This window comes from Canis lupus, chromosome 1 (genome assembly GCF_048164855.1).
Source record: "Canis lupus baileyi chromosome 1, mCanLup2.hap1, whole genome shotgun sequence".
NCBI lineage: Eukaryota > Metazoa > Chordata > Mammalia > Carnivora > Canidae > Canis > Canis lupus.
Window position 1 is genome coordinate 107811467 of NC_132838.1, and position 23788 is coordinate 107835254.

The 23788-nt window shown below is 55.0% G+C and overlaps 2 protein-coding genes and 1 non-coding gene across 6 annotated transcripts; 1 reads left to right on the top strand and 2 right to left on the bottom strand.

Moving 5' to 3' along the window:
- Nucleotides 1-72: 72 nt before the first annotated feature.
- On the bottom strand, nucleotides 73-22720 carry PPFIA3 (PTPRF interacting protein alpha 3). 4 transcript variants are annotated; one of them, XM_072771872.1, is made up of 30 exons: nucleotides 22540-22719; nucleotides 18173-18427; nucleotides 17800-17901; nucleotides 17259-17423; nucleotides 16852-16926; nucleotides 16469-16543; nucleotides 15934-16155; nucleotides 14019-14165; nucleotides 13768-13902; nucleotides 13277-13360; nucleotides 13005-13136; nucleotides 12228-12290; nucleotides 11997-12076; nucleotides 11590-11734; nucleotides 10821-11008; nucleotides 9576-9798; nucleotides 8539-8702; nucleotides 8283-8410; nucleotides 7094-7184; nucleotides 6693-6774; nucleotides 5867-6067; nucleotides 4342-4404; nucleotides 4152-4178; nucleotides 2901-3076; nucleotides 2388-2485; nucleotides 1990-2165; nucleotides 1838-1906; nucleotides 1445-1616; nucleotides 956-1027; nucleotides 73-869 (listed from the first exon to the last, which is right to left on the bottom strand). In XM_072771872.1, the coding sequence occupies exons 2-29, from the start codon at nucleotides 18410-18412 to the stop codon at nucleotides 969-971; spliced, it is 3582 nt and encodes a 1193-aa protein (XP_072627973.1). In that variant the 5' UTR covers nucleotides 18413-18427; nucleotides 22540-22719; the 3' UTR covers nucleotides 73-869; nucleotides 956-968. The 4 variants fall into 4 exon arrangements, with proteins under 4 accessions (XP_072627973.1, XP_072627995.1, XP_072627988.1 ...); XM_072771894.1 differs by having other exon boundaries at nucleotides 7094-7187; nucleotides 22540-22717; XM_072771887.1 differs by lacking the exon at nucleotides 4152-4178 and having other exon boundaries at nucleotides 22540-22720.
- Nucleotides 6875-6981, bottom strand: LOC140608846 (U6 spliceosomal RNA). The gene has a single exon (XR_012010844.1). It is a non-coding gene; the product is annotated as a U6 spliceosomal RNA (small nuclear RNA).
- Nucleotides 20426-23787, top strand: C1H19orf73 (chromosome 1 C19orf73 homolog). Its single transcript, XM_072783741.1, is given in 5 exon segments — nucleotides 20426-20438; nucleotides 21995-22257; nucleotides 23192-23332; nucleotides 23334-23477; nucleotides 23479-23787. Coding segments are annotated over 5 exon segments (738 nt in total). The 3' UTR covers nucleotides 23656-23787.
- Nucleotide 23788: the final 1 nt, after the last annotated feature.

The following is a 23788-nucleotide window of genomic DNA, read 5'->3' on the forward strand; positions in this document are numbered from 1 at the left end:
GTCTGGCCCCCTGGGTTCTCCAGGAGGTCGGTTTCTGGAGGTCCTGACAAATAAATCAGTCAACACGGGAGCTTTTTGAAACAGTTCTCTTTACCCGTGATCACTGAGTGACGCCTGGGGCAGGGAGGCCGACCAAGAGTCTCGGGCGAGGGCTCCCCCACCGTCCTCCCTCCCCCCACGCCACGTCGCCCAGTGGCATCGTGGAAAGAGGATTCTCCCATGCAAACCCCGGAGCCGGAGGGGAACCGGGAGCGCAGTTCTGCACCCCCTGTCCCCGGGGCACGGACACGGCCACAGCACGGGGGGGGCGGAGAGGCCCCGGGGACACGAGACACTGGGGAGGAAGAGGGGTCCGCCCGCAGCTGACCCCAGGCACCGGCGACCTGATGCGGCGGCGGGGCGGGGATGAGTGGCACGTGGGGCGAGGCTTGTAGCAGCGAGTCCCCCCTCCCCTCCTTTCGGACGAAGAAGGAAGACTTGGGCCCCGCGACTGGGGAGAAGAAAGGGGAGCGGGCAGCCTCTCCTAGCATGCGGCCCGGGAGGGAAGCCCCGCTCCCTTCCCGCGGGGAAAGGGCACCCATCTCCCATCGGAAACTGATCAATAAATTACAAAGTAGAGAAAAGGGAGGCGGAAGTTTGGGGCGGGATTTCTTCCTGCCCTCTTCGTTCCCCCTCTCAGTCCAGTTCGTGTGGTTTGGTCCAGGCCCAGTCCTTTTGTGAGGCGGGGACGCGCACTCCCCGCTCGTCTGTACAGATGGTCCAGTCCGCGGCGCGAGTTCCCCCGCCCGCGCTCCCCGGCGAGACCATACTCTGGGCAGAAGGGGGAACAGCCCAGCCTCTGGAAGATTCTTCTGTCCGAGTGAGGTCACCTGCATTGACGCCGGGGCAGTACGTGGGGCAGTGAAGATCCACTGTGCCGCCCTGGACCCCCGAGATTGCCCCGCACAGTCCTCACCTGGAGGCCTACACTAGCAGGAATAGGTCCGGACCGAAACGCCGTCTGCCCGAGAACTCCCAGAAGTCTGGCCTAGAGGGGGGGCGAGCAGTGGTTTAGTAAGTGCGCGCGTGTGTCACACACACACACACAGAGCAAGGTTTCTCTGATCCTCAACCCCAAGCGTCCTCTCTTGGATTCTCTCCTCCCGAAATGATAGAGAACGCCAGGCTCCACGCCGGTCTCCCTCCCTCTCCCGCAGCCTGGGAAACATCTAAGGTGCCCCAAGTGGCAGTGGGCGAACTCATTCCCCACTTTGGAAAGGGGTTGCGGGACCACTCCATTCCACACCCGAAGGAGGGAGTTGGGATACTGAGCAACCCATTTGTCATGAGCGGGGAGAAAGGACTAGGCCAATTCAGAACCCGGAGGGGGGCTTCCGGAAAGTAGGGTTGGTCCTTTTCCAACCCCAAGAAAGTGGGGGTGCTGTCATAGTTGGGAGCCGCCCACCTTCGGGCTGCAGCTTGCGAAGAGGGAGCCCCGGAGAGCCCAGGGCCCCTGCTGCGGCCGAACGAAAGTTGGGGGGTAACATCTCAGCTGAGTCGGGGGTTACGCCTCGAAGGTCCTTCTCTCGGAACATCTTCCGCCAGGATGGGGAGCGGCTGAACGACTTGGCGCTGTCCTAGGTATAGGGGCCAGGAGGACAGTGAGGAACTAGGGCGGGGTTCTGACTCAGCCGCTTCCTCTGGCTCCAGCCCTGTCGGGCTGCATCTCCCCCTTTAGCCCCGCCCCCGTCCTGGTCCCGCCCCCAACCGCCTCCAGCTGGCAAAGTCACGCCGCCGCGCTTCGGCACCCTACAGGAGCCGCTAGGAGCTGAGCCTCCAGGGCTGCCGCTGCGCCCACCTCGTCCAGCCTCCTGTCTGTGCCCAAGGAGATGAGGTTACTGAATTCCTTCTCCAGGAGCTGCCGGGCCTGGGGACGAGAGGTGGAAGGGTGGTAGCGCGCAGTCTGCGAGGTGGGGTTGCCCAGTAGCCCCGGGCCAAGCGGCGGCTCACCTGCGCATTCTGCGTGGGGATCTGCAGGAGCAAGGCCAGATCGGAGTAGTCGAAGGTCTCGTCCAGGGCGAGCAGCGCCCCGTGCACCCCGCTCTCCGTGAGGTTCGTGGCGAATTCCTTCAGTCCCAGCCCGGACACCCAACCCATGACCCGCTCATTGGACCACACCATCACGTCTGGGACAGAAGGGCTTCTCAGCTGCCAGCCGGTTCAATGCAGCCCACACGGCACCTCCCAATCCTCTAACCTGGCCACGCCCCCTGTGGTGGTTCCGCCCCCTGTGATTGCTCCACGCCCCTCGCAAAGGACCTTTGCTCCGCGCCCCAATCCTACCCCCTCCCCACCTGCTCCAAACTCCTCCACCTGGCTCCCCAGGGGACTCTTACACTCCTACTCACCTCGGATTTGGGTCTGACTCTCTTCCCGCCTCCGCTCCAAGTCCTTCCGGTCATAATTGAGCCGTTTCAGGCACATGATCCCATAATGCAGACTCACCCTGAGCAGTAGGGGAAAGTGGGGTCACAGATGAATCTTCACAACTCCAATGGCTGTTGCTGCTTCCCTCCCCATTGGCTGTGGTCTTCTGGGAAAGGTCGGGGAGTTGTTCCACTGGGTCAGTTTTAGGGAATGCTGACCTTCCCAGGACTTGGGGTATTTTCAACAGGCAGTTCCTATTGGTTAACCTGGACAGGGTATGGGGTCAACTAGCCAAGCTGTCTGAGGATTTGGACTTTTCCTGATGGACCATCTTATTGGTTGGAAGGGGCACAGAATTTCAGGATTTCCTGAGAATCCAGGCTAAAGGACCAAAGATAGTCCGAGGACTTTCCCATCACCAGTCCCATTGGCCAAAGACTCTCTAGGAGTGAGGCTTCCCCTTGGACTGTCCCCATTGGCCAGGCAGCCCCCACCTGTGGAAGCTGTCCACCATCTTGAGTTGGCCCCGGAGCTCCTTCTTGTTAAGATGATCTAACATGCGGGCATCCACCAGCGACTCCATGAAGTAGCTGCGGTATTGGGGCAGCCCCAGGCTGGGCAGCCAGTCGTTTCCCACCCACTCGTGGTTCATGTCACCATATGCCAGGATCTGGGGCCATGGGCAGGTGGGGGAGGGGTCAGGCCCTCTGACCCCTTCCCATGTATGTATGAAAGGGTACACTCCAACCCCCTGACCCAAGGTTGTTCTATTTCCACCCTGCATTAGGACAATGGTCAATCTCTGCTCAGGACAATGGACCAGTCCAGCTGTCTCCTACTCCTTCATAACAGCATACACCCTTGTCTGCTCAAAGTGTGGTCCTTGGACCTGCAGCATAGCCATCACCTGTACACCTGCTGGAACTGTGGAATCTCAGACCCCACCCCAGGCACTGAATCAGAATCTGCATTCTCACCAGATCCTCAGGTTACCTGAACAGTAAGGTGTGAGAAGCACTAGCCTAGCATTGTCCTAACTCAGAACAATGGATCGGTCCAACATCACTACTCCCCCAAGTCAGGACACCGGATTCTTCCAGCGTAGCTCTCCCCCACAACAAACGATAATGGATCCAGCCATCACTTTTGCCCTATCCAAAAATACTAATCTAATTGCTGTATCTGGACAGTATTGACCCAGGACAATATTCTGGGTCAGCCCAAAGTCCTTCACTCCCTTTAGCATAAGGAAACACCCCCCCCCCCCTTGCTAGAAACGAAGACCCCAGTCCACCGCTAGTTCGCTACCTGGGGGGAGTTCATGCCTCTCCCTTCCTGAGAAAAAAGTGTAGCTCCTCCTTCCCCCCAACTTCTCAGCCTGACCTGCTGCCCCTCCTCAAAATGCCTCCCCGCTTTGCCTCAGCATACTGGAACAGTCCCACTCCCCCTCAATATAGAGAAAAGGTCTCCCTCTAGTTACAGCAGTGGAACAGCCCCTGGAACCCCCGCAACCCACGATAATGGAATGGCCCATGCCCCCACGCTAACAATGGAATAGTCCGGGCTCTTCCGCCGACCCCCACCAAGCCACAATGAGACAGTCCGGAGCCCCGCTCCACGCAGCGCCTCCCGCGGTGATGATGGAACGCTCCGGCGAGGGTGGGGGCGGGGCTTGGGGAAGGAGGGGCGTGCATGCAGCGTGCACAGCCTGTTCATGCGCCCACGCCCCGCCCCGCGCCCCCTACCTGCTCCCAGCTGATCTCCTTGGTCTCCTGACCCGTTAGTGGGAAAAGGGGAGAGAAGGGGTGGGTTAAGGGGCAGGCGGAGGAGGGCAGGAGAGACGAACAGACGGACAAACATCCAGAGATTCGCCCCCCCACCCCTCCCGAGGGAGAGTTAGTGCCACCCCCAAGGCCGCCGGTAGGGGTCACTCACAGGCTTGGTTGTGGCCGTGAGGGACTCCATCTCCTCGTGTGTCATCCACACGTTTCCTGTGGACTGAGGGGCAAGAGGTGTTAAGGAGGTTAAGAGGGCTTTTGGATAGGGGAGCGGAAGAAGGTGGTGTTCCTTAGAGGCCCAGGCCAGGTCCATTTATATATTCTGCTTTCTGCCTCAGAAAGGCCAGTCACTGCTCTGGACGAGGCAGTGAAAGAGAAAACGAATGATCATTTATTGAGCACCTGCTGTGTACCAGGCAAAAAAAAAAAAAAAAAAAAAAAAAAGAAAAAAAAAAAAGAAAAACATGGGCTTTGGGGGTCGGGCAAGTTCAGGTTTGAATTGGAGCCCTGCTGGGTATTTTGCTGTGTGGCCCTGGGCACAACATCACCTCTCTGACTTCATACGGATGTAGGTACAGAGTGAAGGTTCAGAATAAGGTGACAGATACAGCTGTGGGACAAAAGTTTGGGGGGAGGGGGTGTATTCACATTTACTGAGCACCTGCTCCCAACGACCCCACGAGTTAGGACTTCATACATTGATTCAAACACTTATGTAGCTCCTCATGAGTGCCAGGCACAGTTGTAGGGTCTGGGACACACCAGGGGAAATTTGAAAAATAGACTGAATGGATGAAATTGACAATAATAGTAACATTCTTAGATAAAAGGGCACAGTGGTTGCGTTGTTCAAGAAGAATGTTCTTATTGTTAGAATATGCCCTGATAATAGAGCACCTGGATGGTTTAGTTGGTTAAGCCTCTGCCTTCCGCTCAGGTCATGATCTCAGGGTCCTGGGATACAGCCCCACATCCCTCTCCCTTTGCCTGCCACTCTCCCTGCTTGTGTGCTCTCTCTCTGCGTGTCAAATAAATAAAAATTTAAGAAGAAAAGATGCCCTGATGAAGTAATTTTTCAGGCTAACCACTAATGATCTCCACAAATTATATTTGAGGGCCTCAGGTATACAAATGCAAAAAGCAAGTAGGGCAAGGAGTTAACAAGTGCTGAATTGGGCATGGCACACAGAAGTTTCGGCGGGGAACAAAAGGATAAAATATTAGAAGGCCGTAAACACTCCTGGGGGAAAAATTAGGTGTTCATGTGCTGGGGTGATGGGGCGAATGACTAATTTAGTCACTAATTTAGAGATGGGGCAAGTAGTGTTCTGAGGAAAGGGAGCTGCACTAGCTAAGAACCAGAGTAGGGGCAAAGCGGGGTGTGTTGGGGGAAGAAAAGGAGCCCCCTCATCAAAGGCTTTATAAGGAACCACATGAATTTGGATTTTTTTCTCCCCATTGGGGTCCTAAGACAGACTGAGGTAGAGAGGAGGCAGGGAGACCTGAGAAGGGACCTCCACCCCTACTCTCCTCCAATGCCTCTGAGATAATCTAGGCGAGACACTGAGGGAAGAGGATCTGCGAGACAGAGCTGGGGTAAGCGAGCCCAGGATTGGCTAGTTTGAGGGCAAGAGGCAGGGCCCTAAAGTGGCCAGGGTTGCCATTGGCATCCGGATGCTCACCGTGCGGGAGGAGGCGGGCGCTGAGGGCGAGGTGAGTGAGACCATCTCCTGGATGGCGAGGCGTAGTTTGAGCCGGTGCAGCGGGTTGCTGATGCCAATCTCCCGCTGGATCTCCGTGTCTGACAGGTTGGCCATGATGGCACCGCTCTTGACGTTGGCCCGGCAGGCGGCCACATACCATGCAGGCATGCCTACCCACAGCTGCACAGAGGGAGGGAGGCGGGGAGAGGGAAGGAAGAGACATACACAGAGACAGAGACAATGTCGGAGGAGAAAGTGGAGAGACAGGAGGGAGACAGAGAGGTAGGAAAGTTAGCGGTGAAAAGCAACCAAGATGGGGCAAGGCAAACAGACAAGAGGGAGTCCAAGAGAGACACATGGAATAAAAGGGGGAGAGTCAGAGTCACAGGAGAGAGAGGGAGGGGGAGAGACAGAAATGAGAAAGATGTGGGGAGAGAAAGAAGCAAAAGACATTGGGGGAGAGACATAGGGAGACCCAGAAACGTGGGAAGAGACATGAGGAATGACAAAAACACAGACATGGGAAGAGAGGCAAAACAAGAGACACAGAGAATCCCATACAGTAAGGGAGAAACAACAGGCCAGCAGGACCGAAATAGGCATGACCAGAATGGCAGGGGTGGGAGGATGGGAGGACAGGGAAAGAAAGCTGTTTAAAAGATCAACAGAAAGGCTGACCTCTCACCCCCCTCAACCACCCCCATCTGGGCCAGGATGATGCTGGGTGGCCCAGGGTGGCCACCTAGTAGTGGGGCTCTCACAGGAGTTAGGGATCAAGAGTCCAAGCATTTCTGGGCCCCAGTACCTCCAGCCAGGAGACCACGGTAGGCCCATCCCAAGCAGCAAAGGGCAGGCCCTGGCGGCAGGCCTCTTCCAGAAGTTCGTGCCTGGGGACAGAGGCCTAGGGCAGGAGCTCTCAAAGGTAGAGACACCCAGCCCTCCGGGATGGGCCCCTTTACCACACACCCCCTCCAAAACATGTTTTGTTTTTCAGTGGAACACTTCAGGAATTTGCATGGCATCGTTGCACAGAGGACATGCTAATCTTCTCTGTATCATTCCAATGTTAGTATATGTGCTGCCAAAGGGAGTACCCAAAGCAGTTTTTATGAAGGTAGAAAACTTGGAAGAAGGTTAAAAAAAAAAAAAGAATCTCTGAGAGTGGTCTTCCCATCACCCACCCCCCTCCTCCCTATACACACTCACTTCCTCTTGTTCCTTCGGTCCTTGTCTCCTGGGCCTGTCAGCTTGGCTAGCCCCAGAGGGTCCGTGGCCAATGTCTCGTCGGAGGGTGTTCCTGCTGAAGGTAGAGAGGGGCCAGAATTTGGAGGCTCTCAAGTAGGAAGGAGACCCTTTGATGTGGGGGTTGCTGAGGAGGCCAGAGAAGCAGACGCTTCAAGAGAGTAGTGAATGAGGCGACACAAAGGGAGTGATAAAACCACATAGGAACAAATTTCACCTCCCAAATGGAGACATCCCCAAAATAGGGATGGATTCACTGGGTTAGCCTCTGTAAGATGACAATCGTATGCTGGTAAATATTTAACAACTGGCTCGCCAGGAGGGAGAGAGTATCCTCTGATTTGTAGTGTTTGCCAATGTTCATGGTGTGAAGGATCCCACCAATTCCAGGCTACCAATGTAATGTCAAGCAGCTCACAAAACTCATAAATACTTAACTATAGACTTCCACAAGCCAGTACCAGCAAGCTCTAGCACACCATATGCCCTGCCTTTAGGTGGTCCGCTCTCTTTCTCTATTTAAAAAATAGGGGGCACCTAGGTGGCTCAGTGGTTGGGCATCTGCCTTTGGCTCAGGTCATGATCCCGGGGTCCTGGGATCAAGTCCTGCATCAGGCTCCCAGCAGGGAGCTTCCTTCTCCCTCTACCTATGTCTCTGCCTCTCTGTGTATATCTCTCATGAATAAATAAGTAAAATCTTTAAAAATAAAATGAATAGGTAAACGGGGATGCCTGAGTGGTTCAGGAGTTGAGCGTCCGCCTTTGGCTCAGGGTGTGATTCTGGAGTCCTGGGATCAAGTCCCACATCAGGCTCTCTGCATGGAGCCTGCTTCTCCTCCCTCTTCCTGTGTCTCTGCCTCTCTCTCTGTGTCTCTCATGAATAAATAAATAAAATATTTTTTAAAAATAGGTAAACAAAATAACAACATTTATTTAGCTCCCCTCCTCTGGTCATCTGGGCAGGCCTCAGAGTGCCCTTTTCACAGAGTGCCCTTTTCAAGGGTCCCTTTTCTATCCCCCTATCTCTATCGAGTCCTGCCCCCTTCACAGCCTATGAATTACCAAATGGATGAAGACTCAGATGACTGTCAACTGAATTTGGGAAAAAGAAGGAAGAGAGGAAGGGAGATAGGGTTGGCATCAGGGTACTCACCCAGAGAAGAGCTGTCCCGGCCTGGTGGTCCCATTCGCCCCTTCTCCTTCTTGCCAAAGAGACGGCCTATGGATGACTTGATGCTCTTCTTCTTGGGGGCTTTGTGCAGGGAATCTGGGGTGCCTTCACTGGGTGAACAGGACGAAGTGAGGGCAGCCCCATCTGGGATACCTCCTCTTCCCCCAAGTCCTTGACCATTCCCTGACACATCCTCCCAAGCAAGCCCCTCCCCATCCCATCCACTGCCCGTGCTGACCTTCCCCGTGAAGTCCCCCCATCTTCCAGGGATCCTGCCTGGAGTGCCAAGGCCTGTGTCATTCTCTCAAGGCGGGCAGAGCGGGGAGTAGGAGGTGGAGTGTCTCCTGGAATGGCAGGCCCCTCTCCTCGTGGAGCCCCAGCTTCCTCCTTGGGGACATGATTCTGGGGACAGAAAGGCAGAGATGCTAAAATGAATTGGAGGGGTCATGTTGGGGTGTCTTCATTAGTTGAGATGTCTACTAGGAGATGGCTAGGATGCCCCTGGTCTGGGGTACCATTTCTGAAAGTAGCCTAGACTAGGTAGGGGGTGTTGCAGAAACATAAAGGCAATGAGCTTGACCAGCCAGTTTTATGTAGCCTAGCTTCTGGTGTCAGGAGTGGGATCTGCTCAGACTTAAGGAAAGCGAATGAGTTACACATTCTGGAAGCCAAAACACTGAGTCCAAGGCAATAAATGGATTAATATGTCTTATTCCTCCTCAAAGATCAATTCTGAGGATCTAATATTAGCTCTCAAATCTTTACTCACAGAAACCTTAAAAAAAACAACAACAACAAAACAAAACAAACAAAAAAAACCACCCTATGAAGAAATTTAGTGCATAAAACAGGTAAAACCAGATCCGACCTTACTAAAACACAAATTAGGGTTCATCAAACCAGTGGCTTGGCCTCCCTTATGCCTTTAAGTTGGAACTTCTAGGGAAAGCTAAGATTGCTTTTGAAAATCACTGGTGTGGGATCCCTGGGTGGCGCAGCGGTTTGGCGCCTGCCTTTGGCCCAGGGCGCGATCCTGGAGACCCGGGATCGAATCCCACATTGGGCTCCTGGTGCATGGAGCCTGCTTCTCCCTCTGCCTGTGTCTCTGCCTCTGTCTCTCTCTCTGTGATTATCATGAATAAATAAAAAAATTTAAAAAAAAAAAAAAATGAAAATCACTGGTGTGAAGAGTTATTGTTGCTGTTGGTTGGGGATCCCTGTCTCCGAACTCCCCCTGGCCACCCCACCAAAATAAGGAGACTCCAGAACACTCACAGCTTTGTCGGTGCCCTCACGGGCAGGGCTAGGGGGAGCCAGACGGGGCGTTGAGTGGCCAGAGCTGGGAGGGGAGGGGCTGGCAAGGGTAGAGGTAGTGAGGGAGGGGGGCAGTGAGCAGCTACTACGGTAGCGGCCCAGTGAGTCTAGGCCAGAGCCAGACACCCGGCTCTCCAGCTCCTCTGCCCTTTGTTCTGTTGTCTCCTTCTCCTCTTGGATAAGCCTAAGGAGGAAAAAAGGGGAGACTGTGTGAGAGAGCACAGGCAAGCCATGGGGGATAGAGTCTGGGGATCCCAAAGGGCCAGGAAGGCTCAGTGGAGCAAAAAGGATTCTGGGGGAAGCATAATGAGGTTAGAAGGTATTGGTGGATTCATCATGGCCTCACAGGTTCAAGGGGTGTCAAAGGGTCATAACAGGCCCAAGAGGTCATGGAAGGATGAGAGACAACAGGAAGATCAGGGTCTGCATCAAGGCTTCCATGATGATAACCACATAGTTCTATAAAATCATAAAAAAGATCGCTATGGGAAAGGTCAAATTTCAAGGACAGAAAAGCAAGATCATAATAAGATCAGGGTGAGATCAGGGACTCTGAGGTCAACTGAGGATCTGGGAAGTTCATGGAGACATTTGGCATGTGAATCAATGCCTCAACTCAGAATGACTTTGGATGGAAAGTAGTGGTCATGTTGGCATATTTGCTGGGGCCCATGGAGAGTTTGTTGTTAAAGAATGCCAAATAGGGAAATTTCTGGGAAATCAGGATAGACTTTATGTCAATGGGGGATTCATAATATATTAAGGATTCTTATTATATTAAGTAGAAATTCTTGGTCTCTTGAATTGGGGTTCTTGAAGTATTAGGGTGAGACTCTTGGTGTTTAGGATTGAGATTCTTGGGGTACTGGGAGACTCTGGGTACTAGCTGTGAGAAGCCATACATCCATGGTGTACTGGAGGATTCCTGGTGTACTGGCTTGAGAACTTTGGTATTTGAGAATGCAGTCTTCGGTGTATTGGGAAATTGTGAATACTGGATAGGGAATAGATAGAAAGCAAGCAAGCACAGAGACTTCTGGGTGTATCCTGAGGGATTCCTAGTTACCAGAGGGAGTGTTAGGCTGGGGGAGTTCCTTGAGGATAGTAAGAGAGGAGATGCGCTCAGGCCTTCAGATCAGTCTCCAAAGCAAGAGGGGCTATGAGGTCAGCTCAGGCAAGGTGGAGGAGGAATGGGCCAGCACTCACTTGATCTCCTTGTTGATGGCTTCCAGCTGCTCCTGAAGCATGATGGCCAGCGTCTGCACATCAGCCTGTCCGCTGGGGGAGAGCAGCTCAGCCCCAAACATCCCCTCGGCCTCCTCCTCATCTGAGCCATCCAGCTCCCCAGGGAATGGGGGTGGCATGGACCCCGTGGGGGCTGACCGCTCCCACTCCTGTCTCTGTATGGGGACAAAGGATATCAGGTGGGTGGGGGTCAAGGGAGGTGCGGGGGTCAAGGGAGGTGCTGGGGCCTACCTCACCTCTACTGACCTTGTCCACCCTCCATGAGCCTTCCCATGTCCCCTGACAATGAGTGGCCTCACCACGTGATCCAGCCCACACACTTTTCCCAGCCAAGCCTTGCCTCTTGACAAGTCCCTTTCCTTGACCAAATGCCCCATCCAGGACCTCTACCCCATCTCCTGATTCTACCATTTCCCTTGACCCAAACCACTTCCTTTCTTTACCTTGCACCCCCATTCTAGGATTCTACATAGGGCCCATCCCCCAGACACCACCCTCTCCCCACCTCATCATTCCACTAAGGTTCTTACCAGAGAGCAGGATATCCGCCAAAGAGACGTCAAGCAAGTGGGGATGATGGAGTTACGGGAGGAAAAAAAGACAACATGGGTCCAGGAGACCCTGTTTCTCATCCCAGCCCTCTTCTAGAGAGCCCCACATATTAAATTCTACTTCTACTGTTGCCCACCCATCCCCTGCTCAGTCCAGGGCCCCAAAAGTGGCTGCTGACCTTGGAGGGCTCGTCCTTGACCCCTGACCAGCGGCCTCTCTTGCCTGCCCGGCCACTGCCAGCCCCATAGGGGTCCAAGTGGGCACCAGAAGGTAATGTAGGTGCCTGGGAGTAACGGAGCTCCAGGGCACTGCCAGGGAGAGACCTGTGGGTATGGAGAGGGTAGCAGTCGGAGACCAAGGGGTCAGGAAAAGGGAAGAGAGGTATGGGGTCAGAGGATTAGAAGAGGAATCTGAAGTCAGAGGTCGAGGTCAGAGGGCATGAAGTCAGGTGTCCAAAATAACAGGAATCAGTGGAAGCCTTTGGAGGACAGGGAGTGGGGGTGTGGAAGACCTGGAGATCAAAAAGGATGAGCTTGGCTAAGGTAGTTCCTGTGGGCAGAGGTGAGGCATTAGGATTACTGTCACCTGGAGTAGGAGGATGGTGGCCTCCCCCGCAGCTGATCAATCTCCATCTGCATCCGCTCCATCTCTGCCAAGAGCTGCTCCTGGTGGGAGGAAGTTGGAGGTGTCAGGTCAGAATATGCCCTGTCCCTAAGCAACATCCCCTCCCAGCCTGGCTGACTGCATCCCCAGCAATGCCTGCTCCATGTCCCTGGTCCTAGCTCCCCACTCCCTCTTCTCCAGACCTCTCTTTACCTTGTTGAGTAGCAGTTCATCCTGAAGCTTCTTCATATTGGCAATCTCCTCACTCAGTGAATTCTGGGGAAGACAGGGGTGCAATGAGGGGTGGTGCCTGGAATGGGCACGTCCTAGGGCTGGAAGCATCCAGAGACTGGCTGAAGGCAACCCCAGGGGAATGAGGTGGGTATGGTTGGTGAGCTGGAGGATACAAGGGGTGGGGAGTGAGGAGGGGGCTTGTGGGGTCAAAGATGCATCTAGGGAGGGGAATGCCTGGGAGCCCCAGAATCCAGCACAAAGATTCAAAGTTGGAAGGTCCAGGGGTATCTAGGTGGCTCAGTCCATTGAGCATCCGGTTCTTGGTTTAGGCTGGGGTCATGATCTCAGGGTTATGAAATCAAGCCCCCGCCCCTCCCTGGGGCTCTGAGCTCAGCAGGGAGTCTGCAGAATCTGAAGATTCTCTCCCTCTTCCTCCCCCTCTGCCCCTCCTCCTGCTTGTACTCTCATAAATAAATAAATAATCTTCAAAGTGTGAGGGTCCAAAGGATCAGGGGCTTGGGGAAAAGGCAAGAACTCAGGCAGGGTGTGGGTGCCCCCAGAATTCAGCTCTTAAAGTGTTTAGACCAGGTGAAAGAATGGCCCCAGCAACAGACTAGGTAAGTGTGTTGACTTCGAATTCCAGATGCCCAGATTTGAGATCTCAACTAACAGTCTGGGGAAAGGTCTGGGGCCCCGGGATCCTGGCAAGAGGTGGTCTAGGATTCCAGTTTGCTGACATCCTGGGTTGGGGCACACCTTCTCCTCCAGCGCCCCCATGCGCTCCTTGAGGTGCAGCTGTAACCGTTCATTGGACTCGCTCAGCAATTTGTCCACTGTCTCCGACAGCCGCTTATTGTGGTCATCGTTCATCTTCTCCCGCTGCCGGGCCTACCCAAAGGACAGCAGGACAGGAATACTCAAGCCCACCTTGCCCAGAGTACGCCCCCCAACTTCACCCCCTCATCTAAAAGCTCCTGCCCGGGTGGCTTCAAAGCCCCACCCCCTCTGCCACCGTCCTCCCCCCTCACCCGCTGCAGTTCTTGGTTTTTCTCCTCCAACTGGGCCTCCAGCTGCCGAAGTCGCTCCTCAAAATTCCCATGACGTTCCTCAGCCTAGTGGACAGAAGCCAGAGCAGGTGACTTTGCCACACTAGGACCCAGTGAGGCTCAGACCCCGCCTCTTCCAAGGTTCAAGCCCCACCCCCGAGCTCCAGGCTCCTTGGCCAAGAGGCTACAGACCCTGCACTAGGATTACCGCCCCATCCCATCCTCAGGATCTGTTCCTTCTTTTGCGTTCTAGGCCATCCTGTCAGTCCAGACTAGTAAACGCGTCCAACAGCCTCCGGGCCCTGCCCCCATTCCAAGTTCTCCCACTTTCCTAGACCTTCGCCACACCCCCGACCCCCACCCCCCACTGTCCCCAGCATCACAGCTACAAGTGTCCTACCCCTCCAGACTGAAGGCCTGGCCTCATCCCTATACCCCATACCCCCACACTCCCGCCCCGGGCCTCTCCTCACTTTGTTGAGCGCTGCCACGCGCTGGGCCAATTGTGCCTCAATCTCGGGCAAGGTCTCTGCCTTCTGCAGCGTCTGCTGCAGCTTCTGCTTGGCGTCATCCAACCACTCTGCCAGCTGACGGCTCTTCTCTTCACTCTGGGGGATTGGGGGGAGGACAGAGATGGGGCCGCGGGGTGGACCAGGAATGAGAGGAGTTAGGTAACACAGGCCGTGGCCTTGCCCCCACGTCACCTTCCTGGCCGTGCCCCCACCTGCCGGTACAGCGACTCCTTGCTGGCCAACTCATTCTCCAGCTTGTCATTGGCATCGTGCAGCGACGTGGCCTCACGCTGGGCACTGAGGTAGCGCTTCTCCAGGGTCGTGATTCGCTCCTCCATATCCTCCCGCTGCGCAAGCGCCTGCAGAGGTGGCAAAAAGTCACTTGGACTATAGCTCCCAGTAAGCCCCGGGGGTACGTAGGCTTAGAATCCCAGATCAGGTACCCCAGGGTATCCTGGGAAATGAAGTCTCCGACTATGTGGGAGTCAGAATGGCAGAACCACACCTGCCAAGAACTCCCAGAAATAGCGAACCTCAGGACCCCGACAACCCCAGAGTTAAAAATGGTAGTACCACACCTCCCATAAGCCTCTAGGACATCTGTCTTAGAACCTCCCCTTATGGATGACCTAAAGCCCATGGGATGGAAAGTTTCCATTCTCCCTGGCCCTCTTCCTTCAAAAATCCAGGCCTTAGGGGCCCCTGGCTGGCCTAGTCCGTACAGTATGCGACTCTAGATCTTGGGATCATGAGTTCAAGCCCCAACTTGGGGGTAGAGTTTACTTAAAAATAATAACAAATCACCTTTAAAAAAAAAAATCTAATTTAAGGAGAAGGAAATAAATAAATAAATAAATAAATAAATATTTTTTAAAAAATCCAGGCCTTAGATCTTTCAGCAACTTCTAGCACAGCCCAGGCTTAGAATCACAGAGCAAGTGCTCTAAGGTCTCATGAAAAACAAAAGTCCCTTCCACGTGGGAGGCAACATCTCCCAAGAGCCCCAAGGTAGCACAGGCTCAGAAAATCTAAGACAGGGCTCCAGGGTTTCATGGAAGATGGACTTCTGTCTGGGAGCCTGTGAGGTGAGACTACACTTCTTCCCAACAGGCCCCAGAGCCATCCAGGCTTAAAATCTGAGGTGAGGGGATCCCTGGGTGGTTCAGCGGTTTAGCACCTGCCTTCCACCCAGGGCATGATCCTGGAGTCCCAGGATTGAGTCCCACATCAGGCTCCCCATGTGGAGCCTGCTTCTACCTCTGCCTGTGTCTCTGCCTCTCTCTCTCTCTGTCTCTCATGAATAAATAAATAAAATCTTAAAAAAAAAAAAATCTGAGGTGAAAGTCCCAAAGGATGATGAAAAACAAAGTGCTTGCTCTTCTTTCTCATCCAGTGACTTCCAGAATCCATACTCTACATTTCCCAGCAGTCCCAGAAGCATAGGAGTTAGGACCAAGGGGCCTAAGCCAGAATGTGGTGAAATGCAGACAAAGGGGGCAGCCCGGGTGGCTCAGCAGTTTAGCGCTGCCTTCAGGACAGGGCGTGATCCTGGAGACCTGGGATTGAGTCCCAAGTCAGGCTCCCTGCATGGAGCCTGCTTCTCCCTCTGCCTGTGTCTCTGCCTCTCTCTCTCTCTCTCTCTCTCTCTCATGAAAAAATAAATAAAATATTTTTTAAAATGCAAAAAAAAAAAAAAAAGAAAAGACAGAAAAAGAAGTGCAGAAAAAGGAACTCAATTTAGAAGTACAAGAGTGAGATGCCTGGATGGCTCAGTTGGTTAAGCATCTGCATTCTGCGAAGGTCCTGATATTGGGGTACTGGGATCCAGCCATGTGTAGGGCTCTCTGCTCAGTGGGGAGCCTGCTCCTCCCTCTCCCTTTGCCCTTCCTTGCCCGCCCCAGTTATTGACCGCCTACCATGTATGTGTCATATACCAACTCTCTGGCAAGAGTCATAAGTCCCATTCTACAGGTGAGCAAACTAAGGCTCAGAGAGGAGAGTCAACTGCTCGTGGACCAAATCCAGGTTCCACCATTCATGAGCTCTGTGACTTTGGGCAAAGGGGGACCGGGGAAGGCTAGGGAGAGGGAGGGACAGAGGGCAGCCCACCAGGGGCTCCGGCCTCACCTCCTTGAGGTCGCGCTGGAGCTTGGCGTTAGCTTCCTCGGCCTTACCCAGCTCGCGGTGGGCGGTGCCCAGCTCCTCCTCCAGCTGGCTCATCTGGCGGCACAACACCGCCAGGCGCTCCCGCAGCTGGCACACCTCCGCACGCTGCCGCTCCAGGGCCTCCTCCAGCTCAGCTGTGCGCCGGTTCGAATCCCCGCCAGGACCAAGGCCATTGGCAAGGGGCTGGAGTGGGAACAGTGAGACAAGAAAGGACAGAACCCAGAGTGGGAAACACAGACATAGAGAGAATACAGGAGACAGTTGACTGGGGGGAGGGGGGAGGTTCAAAGATCAGTCCTGGAGGTCACAGGAGTTAGCTAGTTGACTTGAATTAGAGGTCAAAGGCCACTAAGGGTCTTAGGACTTCAGATGTCACAGAGGTAGTGAGGCTCATACCAAACATTAAAAGGGCCATCACAAAGTCAGGGGCTGAGTGGAGGTCACAGGGATGGGGATTCTTGAAGAGCAAGGGGAGGGAAAGCCTTCCACCTCTCACCTGCCCGTCCCCATCCTTGCCGGGCTCCTCCAGCCCCGACCGGCGCCTAGACAGCTGTTCTCGAAGGCTCAGGGTCTGGGAAAGGGAAACGGAGATCAGGACAGAGGGAGTCCTAGAGCCCCCAACTCTACATCCCAGTGGTCTTGTCGGGGCCACCCCATCGCACAGTCTATTCTTAAACCCTGTGCTTTCATTTTATCTCTCTTTAGCTGCCCGGCATGAAGGAATTCACCCTTACTCTTCCCCCTAGCCTCTTGCGTTGGTGTCCTCTAGAGCCCCAATTTTCCCCAAAGAACCACTTCCTCCATAATCAGCTCTTTCCCTTAGCCCCAACCCACCCAATCAGCTCCCTGGTCCCTCCTCCTTCTTAGCCACGCCCCCACCTCCTGATTGCTCAGCTCCAACTCCTCCTCTAGCACCGCCACCCGCTCCAGCGCCATCCGCAACCGCTCCCGGACCTGGGGATGGGGACAGGGTAGAGTGAGATGGAGATCACACCTAATCTAGGACAGTCGACTATGAGGCAACATTAGCATTCCTCCACCTATAATAGATGTGCAACTCCAAGGAGTTACAAAGGCATCCTCACCCACTGGTAGCTCCCCACCGAAATTCATTTTCCTATTATTAACCAGGCAGGTCCCAGTCTGAATAGCCTGTCCCAATCAATCTCAGTCAACATTCTTCCCACTTAGGACATCCCCAATCAACCACAGCCAGAATCTCTCCTATCCAGGACAGCTCCAGCCAGCCACAGGCTTAGGCATCCAGGCTTTTCTGATTCTCATACCTTCTCATCCAGGGCCTTGTGGTGCTCGAAGAGGGATTTTAGAGCCTTGAGCACCTCCACCTCGGAAGAGACTCCACCCGGGGACTGGGCCTGGCGCTTTACCACGGTCATGCGCAGTGACCTCTCGTGCCTGGACACCAGGCATTCCAGGTGTTCAAGGAGAAGCTACAGGGTTAGGTCATCGGGCCAAGGAACAGAGGCAAGGGAAGAGAGGCAGCGTCGAGGACAAGGGTGGTTCAGACAGGTGGGGCGGGCATATGGAGGAAGTGGTGGAGTCAAGCAAAGGAGTAAGGAGAGAGGTCAGGAAAAGAGAGAGGGATATCAGAGGTAGGGGCATGGTCAAGGAACGAGGTGTAGGAAAAGAAAAAATATGGAGAGAAGGAAGGAGATGTGAAGGAAAGAGGCGACCAGAGAAGACCAGCCAGGAAGTGGGAGTAGGGAAGAGAAAACAGGAAGGCAAGATGGGTAAAGAAGATGGGTCAGGCTGCCACACCCCGTGGTCCTGCCCACCCCACCTACGCCCCGCCCCCACAGCCCTCACCCTTGTGTTGTTCCGCTCCGCCTTCAGCTCCGCGATCTCTTCCTCCCGCTCCAGTAGCTGCTCCCGACATAAGTTCAGCTCTTTCGTCAGAGCCGCAAACTCCTGTCCAGATGTGAGCAGGATCCGGACAATCGGGTCAATCCTTTCCCGATGTCCCTCGTTAGACAGGACTGGGTTTGATGGCCCCGCCCCTCCTCGCGAAATCCCGCCCCTTCCAGCGGCACAGGCCCCGCCCATCACCTGCAAGCCACACCCCCCGCAATGCACTCCTCCCTCCCAAGAGCCAAGTCCCGCCCCTTCCGGACCGCCCCCTCCGCGCCTTCGGTGGTCGAGGTCCCGCCTCCCGCAGGCCCCGCCCCGGTTCCGCCCAGACCTGGGGCAGAGCGATGCTGAGCTGGCGCTGCAGCGAGTCCTTCTCGTGGCCCAGCTCGCGCAGCCGCAACTGCGCCGTAGCCAGCCCGTCCTGCGCCTCGCGCAGCGTCTCCAGCAGGCGCTCGCGCTCCGTGAGCATCGTGACCATAAGGCGCTCCAGCTCGCCGCCCGCCTCGTCCGGGCCCAGCGCCGAGCCCCGCCGGCCATCCTCGCTGATGGTGGGCATCACCTCGCACATCATGGCGGCGGTGCTGGCCTGCGGGAGCGGGGAGGGGGCAGGGAACAGAGAACCGACTCGTCGAGGCACTGGCAGAGAAACTGAGGCACGGCCTCTGGGATAGTGGAAACCGAGGTGGGGCGACCCAGGCATTCTACAGATGAAACTATGGCCCATCCATTCTGATCATGTCACGGGATCAACTGAAGCCCATTGCTCCTGGGAAATCAGGGCTAGCTACCTGGGTGAGAGCATTTGGGGAAACCGAGGCCAGACTCCATCAGGCACTGGCAGCAAATCTAAGACCAGCCTAGTGAGGAGAACCGAAGCCAGGTGACCCATCGCCTGAGTCAATGTGGGAAAACCAGTGTCTACCTATTCTGACCCTGCTGGGAATACACCTTAACCCACTGTGTGAGTAAGAGGATAAGCCTGGCTAAGAACCATGCCTTCAGGAGGTCGAAGAACTGGGGCCACTATCAGTGGTACAAGTACACGGTCACAGGGATGGTCCTCACCTCTGCAGCCCAAATCCTGCCCACAACTTCCCAGATATCTGGACCCCAGCTCTATCTAAAAACTACTCCACTTGCTAGCCATCTCCCACAACCCAGGAGTCCCAAGATCCAGCTCCCTCCTACCTCAGGTCACAGGAGGCTGAGTCCCCAATTCCCTTCTCTCCCCTAGACCCAGGAGTCTGAGCCTCCAGCCGCCTCTGCCCCAATCCTGAGGTCAGACAGGGACACAAGAATCTGAGCTTTCAACCTCCAACCTTGGACCCAGAAATCTCAGCCTTCAGACCCCTCTTGCCCCAGAACCAAGGAGTTCAGGCCCCCAGGACGCAGGATCTGGGTGCATGAGCTGTAGGCGGAGATGAAGGGAAGTCTGCTGAGCCACTCCTTCCACACACATCAGGTCAGACGGGTCCAGCTGGCCTGGTCGAAAGCAGGAGGGACTTTCACTCTGTTCCTTCCTTTCCTTCTCTCCCTCCAGGCAGCGGCATAACCTGTTCTGACAGTGGATAATTCCCAGCCCCACCCAATGTGCAGACTATGTCCAAAACATGGAACTGGGGTCTTGGATTCCAATGAGAAGAAGAAGGGATGGAGGGTCCTGGAATGTGGGAGTGAAGATAGCAAGATGCCTATACCCTTGAGTCTTTGAAGAGGTGCACCTGGGAATCTAGACACCTGCATGCCAGTATTCAGAGACAATATTTATAAGAAGACAGGTCAAAACCAACACAGCATCTAAAGTCCAGAACTTATGTGGAAATGCAACACTGGATGTTCCAGAGAACATCAAACTTCAAATTAACTGAGAAGGAAATAAAATTTAGCAAAGCTGGGTGTAGAATCTAGAAAGTCACTGGTATGAATACAGTACAGACTGCAGAAAGAATATATGTTTCCACATGTACAGTGTGCTTGGGATAAAATCATCACATAGGGCCAAGTAGAGGGTCATATTCTAGAACCCAGGTCTGGAACCGAACTAAGCAATCCAATAAATTAAAGAATGGTCTGGGTCACCCAAGAACCTCAAACACAGAGGGGAACATAATGATATCTAAGAACATACCTAATGTATTGCATAAATAAACCTAGTCAGGAAACACCTAGAACTCAGAACCTACCAAGAATACAGGTATAACAAAGACTGTATCAGGGGTCACACTCTTGGTGTTATCATGTGTCTAGATGATAGACAGAAGGCAGAAAATAGGCTCTAGAATTCAGAACATGCCCTGGAGGTGGGGGGAAACCCTAGAAAGTAGCAAGGAGTTTGCCTGGAACTTAGAAGTGCCTGGGGGAAGATTCAGAAGCATGCTGGGAATTGAGAATTCACTGGCATAAGGACTGAGCTGGCAAAGGAAGGGGGGGAGAGATGTTCTGGAAATGAGGACATTTCTAGCTGAAGACTCCAAAAGAGGAGATGAGCCTAGAGCATGCTTAGAATGCTAAAGTGACAGATGGAGGAGGAAGCCCACAATCCTCCAGGAGATAAGTTCTAAACGAAGGTCACATTAGGGAAAAGATGGACCGAAAAGGTGGGAATGGATGAGCCTAGAACCTAGTACCTGAAAAAGGAAGATGCACAACACTTCAGGAAGAATCTTTTAGATTTAAGACTGTAGAACTGGGTAGACCTAAAATAGGAAAGTACATTTTAAAACTGATAGCAGAATGTGGAGAAAGGCTAGAGCACATAATTGGAACACACATATTCTAGAATATAGAATGCCCCTGGGAAGATAACAGAATCTAGAACAATGCCAAGGATGTGGCTGGAACCTAGAACACACCTAAAATAAAATTTAGCAGAGAATAAGCAAGTGCTAGTTTCTAAAAATTTGGAACATGTGTGAGGAGGAGGTGGGATCAGAATTTGGTTTGGGGCATTATCAAGACGTTTAAATTCCCCTGGGGAAACACATGCCTAGAATTTAGTATTTAACCTAGAATTGAGAATATACCGTGGGTGCAAACAGAACAGAGATATTGGCTGAGAGTGCTCTAAGATTTAGAAGGATTCTAGAGCATGTAAGGGCACAGTTTAACTGGGAATATGGAAGATAGTGGGTAGGTTCTAGATCATCTAATGAACCTAGGTCACAGAATACATCTAGAGGAAGGGGTGTATGTTTGGCCCATCATCTTGAGAAGGTGTACTCAGAGGATGGAACATCATGACATAGAAACATCATGATAGGGTGCTGGAAACATGTCAAGAAAGTAGGTCTCAGGGAACAGAGTAGAGAAAAAGAGAAGACAGCTCCCAGAGAGCCCAGTGCCTGAGATGATATGGGGATGAGGCATGTTGTTAGTTGTTAAGGCCACTAGAGATGTCAAGTTGATGGGGGTTGTAAGGCTGGGGGGACCTGGAATCCTAAGAGCAAGAGCTAATGGGCTAGATAGTTGGTGGGGGGCTGGACTCCTGAATCGTTGTGGAGATAAAGGACAAGGGATGGAAGCTGGGAGCCTGAGTCCTTGTTGGGAATGAGGGTTGCAGCATCTTTGGTGGGTAATACAGAAGCCGGGGTCTGAACTCCTGGGTCCCTGAGGGGATGCAGGACCAGGGACAAAGCATCTAGGTCTGCAAAAGGGAAGGTGGGCAGAAGCCAGAGAATTGCATTAAGAATTACATTCCAAGAGAGTCATGGTGCCTGAATCCCTAAGCAGGCAGATGTTGAGATGCCAGGAGGCTGGGTATATTTGTCTCGGGGGCACAGGGGACTGTTGAGCTGGGTCTCTAAAGGGGGTGAAAGCTGGGAAACTGGATTCCCAGGTCCTGAGCAGGTGGGGGTTACCAGTTGGGGCCTCAGCCAGACGGAGTGAGCACTGACAGGGCTTCCAGAGCCAGGTGGGAACTGGATCCCTGGATGCTAAGATCCCTAGGGTGGACCAGGCAGGAACATTCGGAAGCCCTGACTCCTCGAGAAGCAGCTGGGATCCCAGAAACCTGGGGTACTGAGCACTGGCCAGAGGCTCACCAGCGGAACCCTGAGGCCCAGGCGCCCAGGTCGGAAAGGGCCCGGGTATCTCCGGGTCAAAGGCGCGGCGGGGGGTATTCCCCGCGCCGCAGGCGCCCCCTCCCCGGCGGCAGCGGCCGCGGGAGGTGGGGGAGGTGAAGCTGCCGAGTGCGCTGACCATGGACAGCTCCGGAGCGGGCCTGTGTCCAGGGCGGCTGCCGAGCCGGCCTGGACCGAGGGACGAGGCTGGCTGTTCAAGCCGGAGGCTGGAGATGGGCACACCGGGTGCACGAATAGGCGACTATGCACACCCGACGGGGGGCAGCTGGCCCTAGCTGGGGGTCTGACACGGCCACGGCAGGTATTAGGAGCTCCGGGCTGGGCCGAGGAGGAGGATGTAGGTCCAGAGGGGGCTGCCGGGGCTGAACTGGGAAATCCAGGCTCCTGGGCCCTGGACGAGGCGCAAGGCAGCAGTACGCCTGGGATTCTAGGGTTCGGTTGGGGACTCTGAGAGCCGGGAGGGGCACGCCTGAGTCTCTGGGGTTGGGCTGTGAAATCTGGGCTCCGGAGCCCCCGGGGATAAAGAAGGGAGTCCAGGATCTCGGGAAAGCGAGGAAGGCTCGGCGAGGGGTCCCCGGGGTGGGCGCTGCCAAGCTGGCTGGGCCGGGCTCTTACCTACCTGGTCCGCGGCGGCTGCGGGCGGAGCTGGGCTGCAGGAGGGACGTGGGGTGGGGTGGGGGGACCGGGCGGGGCCCCTGGCGGCGGCCGGGGCCCGGATCTGTGGCTCCGGAGCCCTGTCTCCGCCGCTCGCGCGGGCTCCGCGTCTCTGGCTCCGGCTTGGGCGCTGGGGACCCCCCCTCCCCCTCACGGTCTCACAGCCCTCTACCCCCTAAAATAACCCCCTGCCCCTATCACCGTTCAGTCTCCCCCCGCGAGGCCGCAGCCGCCAGATCCAGGGGTGCCCACCAGCGCCCCCCAAATCCCACCTCCCCCCCAAAAAAAATTCCTCCTCCCTCCCCCCCCCCACCAGCTCCCGTGCGGTTGTGGCCCCTTTAACAGGAGACTGACAGACGGCTCTGAGTGGCCAATGGGAGGCGTCGTCGGAGCCGGCCGGTGGCTAAACCCCGCCTCCGCACGGACTGGGAGGGGTCGCGCGGGCGGAGAGCGGAAGGCGGGGCTCGAGGCGCGTCGGCCAATAAGCGTGCGGCGTGCGGCGGCTGGGGCGGGAGGCGGAGCCCGGCAGGGGGATGATGTCACCTGGAGCTAGTGGCGCGCGGCGTGGAATGCGAGTTGCGACCCCGGATCCCGGAGGTGGCGCGCGCCGGCCCTAGCGCCGCACGGGACGCGAGGGCTGGACCAGCGATGAGGTGGGAGTAAAGGGTGGATTTTAAGGCGGGGGCGGCTCCCGGAGGCACGCGCTCAGGTTGGAAGGTGGGGTGAATGCCGGGTCTGCGAGTGCACCTTGTTCTGCACCCCCTGCGCCCACCTCAGGAACTGCACGCGGCACTCCCACCCCCCACGCTGATGATAGTACGGCCTGCAGGGCTCCCCTGGCGAACGAAGCTAATGGTTCGCTCCACCCCGCCCACACAGAGGCCGCCCACCGGCTCTGCAGCTTCTCAGGTCTCCTCTGTCAGACCAACCACAGAAGGGGCTTGGCCTTCGCCCTCAGTCTCTCTTAAGGGCAGGGGGCGTTGTCTTTGGTTATGACCTCGCACTCGGACCCAGACAAGGTCCCAGCCTCTGCCTTGACTTATGCTTAGGAAGCCGGCCAGCCTCCACCATCAGATCTTGAGGGAAAGTCTCTACCTTTGCTCCCAGACTCAAAAGGGTTTCTTCCGGGCCTGTTCTAGACTTCAGCTTCTCTCCCTCCCCCACAGCTCAAGACACTCTAACCCCAGAATGCAGGACAGACACGCAGACAATCA

Coding starts and splice junctions, on each gene's coding strand:
- PPFIA3 (XM_072771894.1), bottom strand. CDS start 18,412: ATGATGTGCGAGGTGATGCCCACCATCAGCGAGGATGGCCGGCGGGGC. Junction 17,424..17,799: donor CGGAGCGGAACAACACAAGG/GTGAGGGCTGTG, acceptor CTAACCCTGTAG/CTTCTCCTTGAACACCTGGA. Junction 16,544..16,851: donor TGGAGCTGAGCAATCAGGAG/GTGGGGGCGTGG, acceptor TCCCTTTCCCAG/ACCCTGAGCCTTCGAGAACA.